This window comes from Gossypium hirsutum, chromosome D01 (genome assembly GCF_007990345.1).
Source record: "Gossypium hirsutum isolate 1008001.06 chromosome D01, Gossypium_hirsutum_v2.1, whole genome shotgun sequence".
In the NCBI taxonomy this organism is placed as follows: Eukaryota; Viridiplantae; Streptophyta; class Magnoliopsida; order Malvales; family Malvaceae; genus Gossypium; species Gossypium hirsutum.
The window spans coordinates 16,037,771-16,045,653 of record NC_053437.1 but is presented as its reverse complement, the minus strand read 5'-3'; the positions used below and the strand labels follow the sequence as shown (position 1 = coordinate 16,045,653).

The 7,883-nt window shown below is 32.2% G+C and overlaps 1 protein-coding gene across 10 annotated transcripts; it reads right to left on the bottom strand.

The window, feature by feature from the left end:
* Positions 1–321: 321 nt before the first annotated feature.
* LOC107921771 (vacuolar-sorting receptor 3) lies at positions 322–6,073 on the bottom strand. 10 transcript variants are annotated; one of them, XM_041087176.1, is made up of 11 exons: positions 5,921–6,073; positions 4,890–5,063; positions 4,749–4,802; positions 4,538–4,659; positions 4,384–4,446; positions 3,889–3,955; positions 3,637–3,712; positions 2,296–2,540; positions 1,487–1,563; positions 1,331–1,412; positions 322–902 (listed from the first exon to the last, which is right to left on the bottom strand). In XM_041087176.1, exons 2-8 carry the CDS (start codon positions 4,932–4,934, stop codon positions 2,500–2,502), a joined length of 468 nt encoding a protein of 155 aa, XP_040943110.1. In that variant the 5' UTR covers positions 4,935–5,063; positions 5,921–6,073; the 3' UTR covers positions 322–902; positions 1,331–1,412; positions 1,487–1,563; positions 2,296–2,499. The 10 variants fall into 10 exon arrangements, with proteins under 10 accessions (XP_040943110.1, XP_016707102.1, XP_040943104.1 ...); XM_016851613.2 differs by having other exon boundaries at positions 4,384–4,489; positions 4,590–4,659; XM_041087170.1 differs by having other exon boundaries at positions 4,753–4,802.
* Positions 6,074–7,883: the final 1,810 nt, after the last annotated feature.

The following is a 7,883-nucleotide window of genomic DNA, read 5'->3' as shown; positions in this document are numbered from 1 at the left end:
TTTTATCACCATACATCTGTTTGAGAACCAACCAAACTCAAATCACACACTCTAAATCTATGTTCACTCGAACTCGGGTATGAGTTTCAAATGTAGGCACATGTTTAACACGAATATGTTCGTTTTTGTTTTTCATGTATCTGGAGGATCTTTGAAAAGTCATGAGTCCCCATGTGCGTGTTTGGATATTGAGTCTAAAACGGGTACTTCAAACGGATATCCAGAGGATCATTAACAGCGTAATAGCATTGTAGTAATGTAACTGAATTATCTAATCCGGAGGTAACTATAAGCCATTACTACGAAATGCTTAGATCACCATTATTTTGAAACTCATTTTTATTATCATCCATCTGTTTAAGAACCAACCAAACTCAAATCATACACTCTAAATCTATGTTCACTTGTAAATATAAAACTGAAAATACAACAGCAACCAAATTATGTTTTTTTTTCATTCAGGCTAAATGTAATTAAAGGCCTTTTATTATAATTTCGTGCATAGGCGATTATCATCAGTTCTTCATGGCGCATCTCCCTACACAAGTATTGACGCAGCCTGCAACTTCCCTAGCAACTAACAAAAACAAAACAAATCGTGAAGTTAATATACTTACGTACTTACCATCAAATATTAATATAAAAGAAAAAAAAAAGAAAAATTAGCAGGCATCCTCCCTTGGCTGCTTAGCCTCGAACGTGTCATGGTAGCAAACCCAACCGTGCAGAATACGGAACTGCTCGTGAGGTGGGTTTCCTCCAGAGTCTCCATTAGTGCTTCTGAAACTAGGCAACGTTGAATACCATCCCTAAGGGAAGTTCCGTTGGCTACGCAACTAGTTCCACAAAACGCATACCCAAATCCAACCGGGGCGAGTGCTGTAACAACTTGACGTTAGGGCCTAACAAGAATCAACAACAGCAAACAGAACATCAACAACCATGATTTCTCCCACATTATGTATATGTTTGATCTGATTTGTTGACGATTGCTTTGCATTGCTTTATATAGGTTTTATATAGACTTCGATTGTCATGTCAAACTGCCCTATTGAATGTAAAATTAAGATGCCAAACTATAATTCCAAAATTTGATTGAATGCAAAATTAAGAGAACATTTCTATAAGTAATCAAAAGTAACATGAAATGGATTTGTCATGCCAAACTACATGGAAAATGCTTTAATGTCTTGTCCTTTTTTTAGAATTCTTCCTAACAATCTAAATTCTTCCTAACCATCCCAAATATTCTGATTGTCAATCTTCTTTCTCATAAGACATGAATCACAAATGAACACTTAATCCGTGCAAATAAAATCTTGATTCTCACCTTCACAGTGACTGTATCCATCTCCTTTGAATTGCACACCATCAACCAAGAGGCATTCACAAACTCTTCCTCGAAATGTATCCTAAGAAGCAAATCAATATATTCAAATAAGCTCATGGAGTAGAGAACCCCTATCAAATATGTTTTGATTCATACCCTGCAGGCTGTGAGATTTACTGTTTTATCTTGCCAACAACCACCATTATTTTCCAAGCATTCATTCGTCTCCACATCTGTGAAAAAAGTAACCGCCATCACTGGTGTTTCAAATAACAACTGGACAGTAAGTTGAAACACTACACTGGATTTCTAAAAGCCTAGCTCTCGCCCATGTTACTTAGAAGGATCTTTGAAAAATCATATCACCGTACACATGTTCGGATATTGAGTCTAAAACTGGTACTTAAAGCAAAACCAAGAATCAGAGAAACTTAGCTCTACTTTTGTAGACACCTCTAAGGCTATATCCCTATGAAAGGAGGGAAATGAAGCTAAAAGAGTGGACCTAATTTCAGAAAACAACTAGTAAGATAAAAAGAGAAAAAGACATCCGTCCAAACAACTTAAAGCAAAGCTGAAAACAAGTATATTAATACATAAATGAATGAATAAATATATAAATAATGATAATGAAATCAATGGAAACTGATAAAGCTAAATTTATTTAAATGAATTAGTTAAAAATAATAACATAAATCCAAGTAGATGGAAAAACCAAATCAATTAACCCTCAAATCCCAAACTAACAAATAAATTATTGCCCCATAAATAAACCAAATCCAACAAATTGAACTTTAAACCTAATATTAAAAATTCCCCAATTTGGAATTACTCAAATTAGCTAAAACAACACAAAAATTCCTCATCGTTCAACCCTACAACAAACAAATTATAGCTCAAATAAACAAAACCACAGATTAATTTTTCTTATAAGGCGAAAATTTTGAGGAAAAAAAATAGAGTACCTCCACGATCGACCAAAACAAAGGTAGGAAGAGAACCAGGCTTGGATTTAAACGAAATCCAAAAGTCATCAAAGCTTTTACAAGCTTTTTGGTTTTCTTCAGGGTAAACCACAACACCAGCCATGCTTCCACCATATTGAGGTATCCCAAAGTTCCCAATCGCACTATCATGGGTTCCTTTAATCTTCTCCGGCGATGTTACCGTCAAGCTGTTCTTTTCCACCACGAATCTCGCGTAACAATTGCTTATCAAAGATAATAACATAAACACTTGAAGAAGATGATGATGGAATGTTCGTAGCTCCATATATTTACTTTGGGTTTTTTGGATTTGGATTTGGATTTGGATTTGGATTTGGATTTGGATTGGATCAGTTTTAAGGACGATACTAATGAAGAAGAGGAAGATCGTGTATGAAAAACATGTAAAATTAAATTGTTTTTTTTTAAATAAAAATAGTGAAAATCGCCATTAAATATTAAATCAAAAGTCGAAATATTTGATCTTTTAAACAATTCTTTTATTTGTTTTAAATGATTTTAGAACACAACTAGTGAAATTTTGACACGCTACTAATAAGAAATCTTAGTCATTCATAGATGTAGCTAGTTAAAAGAGTAAATTGCACTAGAGGCTCCTAAACTATAACTTATTTTAAATTAATTGTTAAACTTTAAAATATTCTAATTATATCCTTAAACTTTTAAGATTATGTTAATTAAGTCCCTATGATACTAAAACCATTAAGTTCGTTGTTAAGCAACATATTAGATCCTATTTGACATAATTTATAATTTAAAAAGTAAAGTGTCATTTTGTTCAATAGCGAATTTAACAAGTTTAGTAATGAAAGGACTTAATTGACATAACCTTGAAAATTAGGAGATATAATCAAAAATTTTTAAAATTTGAAACCCATGGAAAATGAGAATCATAGTTTGGGGATCTCTGATGCAATTTACTCTCGTTGTAATTAAGTGCTTATGGGTTGAGTCTAGAGGTGTTTATATTCGAGATGCCCGTCCAAGTTGGTTTGGTTTAAAAGACATCGAGCTTCTGTTCTCTCGATCCAAGACAATAGATGTTTTAAATTAGCTCGAGTTTTTGGGATAATTTATGCTACTTTTAATTTAATTTACACCAGAGGAATTCCTCAGGCGGTCATACATTTTTCTCTTTAAAAGAACAAAGCAATTTTACCATCGCAAATTTTCTTTTCCCTCTCATTGTCAATCTTCTTTCTCATGGAAGAGGTTGGTTGTTTTTGGCAAGTATCATCATATTTAGTGGCATGGTGAATTGATGTTATAATATTTGATGAAAATGAGAGAAACACTTACAATGAGAAAAGGCAGCAACAGCTGAGAGTAATGCAGTGTCAAAAGTAGCACCATCAGCATCCAAACAGTATATGTCCTGAAAAAACAGAATACTATGTTACTTCCATATTCAAGGAGAACAAAGGCACTATGGTATTACTTGAATTTCCATATCAACTTGCATGAACGCTAGATGGCTTATGTTCGAACTCTTACACAACTTGAAAGTCCTAAGACGGATAATTATGATATTCTAAAACCACAATCACGTACCAAATATGCCATCCAAGCAGCTTTTCCACTAACCAAGGACAGTTCCTTCAAATTGATCATGCCAGAGCTGTAATTACACATGACAAGTTGTTTGAGAACCTAACAGAAAGAAAAGGATTCAAAGTGGAACAGTTTTGAAATAGAACATTTATAAGTGTAAAGAGATTCAAAAGAATCGAAACCACCAACAAATTTAGATAAAATAACTGGCCAGAGTGCTTCAGCAAGCAGTAAGAAGCAAAAGGGAGTACTCAAAGTGTCAATATCAAGGCTAAAATACCCAGTTAACCACATCAATAATCATAAGTAAATAAAGAGGCGAAGAGGAAGATAATGATTGAATTGACACAAAGATGAGAGAACAAATTGCAGACTTTACATTCTAAAGAATTACAGCACAGATAAACATCACACGTCACAACTACAAGTAAATTAACAGGCTTAATAGAGTGCATCTCAGCATCAATAAACAATCAAGGAACTAAATTGGCATGCCTTAAAATAGTGTCTGACAATTGCTTTGCAACGACTGGTGCTCCCTCAGCCGGTCTGCCAGGCCTAACAATTGGAGAACAAATTGGAGGCATGTGGAAATAAATCGCTAAAAATGAAAAAGAAATTATGATAAAGTACGAGAGATAAGAGATACGTTTTAAGAAGAGAAAGAGAAACAGGAAAGCGTGCAGTTAACGGTAGCAAACCTATACAACCCTCATCCTGTGTTTCCAATGAAGGGGTCATGACCTCCATTTTTATAGCACCCAACATAGTCTATTCCATGCAAGGAATTAATTATTAAACTCCAAGCTTAATTGCTTGCCAAATCAAAGCAGTATATGTATTAAGAGAAAGCGACAAACTTGCAGTTGAACCAATTTTTGCAAGTGCTGAACCATTAGCAGATGCAACAGCCCCTGGATATTAAAGGAATCAGATCCAAGTATGAAGAAATATTATGTCACATAAAAGTTTCATAGTTATATCCTTTTTCTTTTACTAACCAAGGCCAATGGTGGTTTCTCTTGCTCTTCCAAGCGGACGAGCATCAGGACGTATAGACTTTAAAAGATGTTTCTCATAGAAACGAAGGGGAAAGAGGCGTCTGAAAGCATCTACCTCAACTTCAGTTGACAAGTCATCGCTCGCATTTGGTAATCCCATCGTCAATCTATTTTCTTTTGATCGAAAAAGGGGGAAAAACACATTTATACCCCTCCATTATCAGAAATTATATTTCATTCATTTTAAAATGTTGCTTTCAAGGTAATAGTACCATGGAAGCCCTTGTAGTAGAAGATAGATTGCTTTTTGCCTCTTCTACTAAAAAAATGAGCAAATTAATCCTTGTACTTTAAATCAAAGAGCAAATTGGTCCTTGTGTTAAAATTTTTATTCATTTCTGCTATTAAAAAATTGTTCCTATACATCAAAATAAGGTACATGTAACGCATCAAATGTAATTGTCTGGTTATTCTGTCAACCACTTTAGATGAAAAATTTTGACTAAAAGGCCTAGTTTGCTCTTTGATTTAATGTACAGGGGCAAAAGGGTTTCCATGCTGCTTTTTCCATTAAATATGTGTTTTAGTTGTACAAACAGCATCATTATTTTATAAATTTTAGCAGAACTTTCTACATTAACAATTCTAATTCATCAATAAATCAACATAATCGGAAAAGTTTCAATGCTCAGAATCAATATTTGAATCATAAACTCATGCAACGATAATGAAAACAATAAACAAATTAGAAACGAGAAATAACCCACCATACAAAGAAAGGGAAAAATGATTAAAAGACACAATAAAAAGCCAAAGAAAAATGGGACTTTAAATTGGTCAAGAGGAGCTAATAAACAATCTCAATCATGGGACAAAAATGGTCATTTTCTTTGTGTTTATTGTCAAACTAATTCTCAAAAAAAAAACAATGAATAAAAACTCTAAAACTTGAAATGAAACGAGAAAAAAAATATAAAAAGTAATATAAAATTACTATATATGAGAATAAAAGAAAGTCGTTTCCGGTGTACCTTAGCAAATTGATGGTAGGCAACGACGGCGAAACATTTAACAGAGAAGAGCGGAAGTGACGAAAAGAAAATAGCGAGGGCTCAGCATTCATTAAGAAGCTTTTTTTTCTCCTTTTTATTTTTTTAAACAGTGCAATGGGGGTAATCTGGTAATTAAAATGAAAATAGCGAGGGCTCAGCATTCATTAAGAACCTTTTTTTTTCTACTTTTCATTTTTTTTAAATAGTGCAATGGGGGTAATCCAGTAATTAAAGTCATCTGAACAAACTAAATGGGTTAATGCCTTTGTTAGCCACCAAAATTTCACCTAATGTGTAATTTAGTACCTGTAGAAAAATCGAATTTAGTAATCGGTACCATACTGTTTCAGTCTTTTACTTAGGTTTCGTTTTGGTCAAGATTTCAATATGCTTCGCATGGTCCAATGTGTTTTGGCCCATTCTAGCCAATACCAGCCTGTATCAGTTGCTACAAAATTTTTAATATTAAAATTTATCTTTTAACTTTTTTTCTTAAACATTTTAATTTTTTATAATTGCGTTTAAAATTAAAATAAAGTGAAGCTATTGGACCAATTAATAAATTTAGAACTTATTTTTACATATAAATATATTTAAATAGATGTAATTGAGATTTATTTGTTTGTATATATAACATATAACTTATTGAGAAATTTAAATTAAATTACATAGATATGAAAAGTATTTTAAAATATTAATAAATTCAAAACAATACATTAAAATATACTAATATTGATACATACTAATATTATAACAAAAAGGGCATGCTCACTAATACAATACTGACAACCTTAGATCGTGTCCAAAACCTTAATACAACTTAACCGATGATTTAACAATAATGAATAAATGAAACATGTCATTGTATTTGATTTTGAATTTTGTATATAACTTTTTATTCATTGATTATATTTTTACCACTTAATTAAATTTTAAGTTATTTCAAAATTTTGTTGTTCCTTTGAAAATTGAAATAAGAAAAATAAAATAAAATATTTTAATCATTTGGTAAAAATGTAAGTAGCCAGTAAAAATTATAGGTAAATTTCAAAACCAATAATAAGAAATTACATTGTATCTATTTATTTGTTGGTGTGAAGTGAGTGTATGAATTAAATAGTGTTAAAAATTTTGGATCGTATGGATACACGACAACATGGTGTATCAAATTGGACATTTAATTTGTACTACATTACACATTAGGTAAAAGTCTACGGGCCAACTGAAAATAAAATATGCATTTTTTATGGATAGAAGGAATTTAGGGCTCGAGTTAGACTAGACTTGATCATGGGTCGGGCTATTCGTCCCGACCCGAATGTCTGCTCGAAAAGTGAGATGGTTTAGGTAAAAATATAGGCTCGAAAAATGGGTTTGGGCAAAAAAAGATATGCCCGTTTTCTAAACAGGCCGGGCCTTAGGTAAGCTTTTTTGGCCCGAGGTCGACTCGAATCTGAAAAAAAAAACCTGCTGCTTTTTTATGCTGTTTTGTCACTTTTTTGGTGCAGTTTCGCTATTATATTGTTACTATTTTGTTGTTATTATTTTGATATTGTATAACTCTTGTTTTATTGTTAGTTTTGCTACTATTTTAAAAGTATTTGCATGCTAAGTTGCACTTATTTTAGTGTTATTTACGTATAAATAAAATTTTTTAATTTATTTTCAATTTGTTGAGAAACATTTATTTTAATGTTTTTAGTGTATTTGATGTATTATATTTTTTAAATTTGTTTTTATGTAAAAACAATAATATAATTTTTTTTTATACGAGCAGGCTGGACTTAGGTTTTAACATTTTTATCTGAGCCGAACTTAGACAAAATTTTAAGTCCACTTTTTTGGGCCGAACCGGTCCTTGTCATAAAATTCTATCGAGGCCCGATCCGACCCATAATCATCTCTAAGTTCGACTCCAAACTCGAGCTTCAATGATATATAT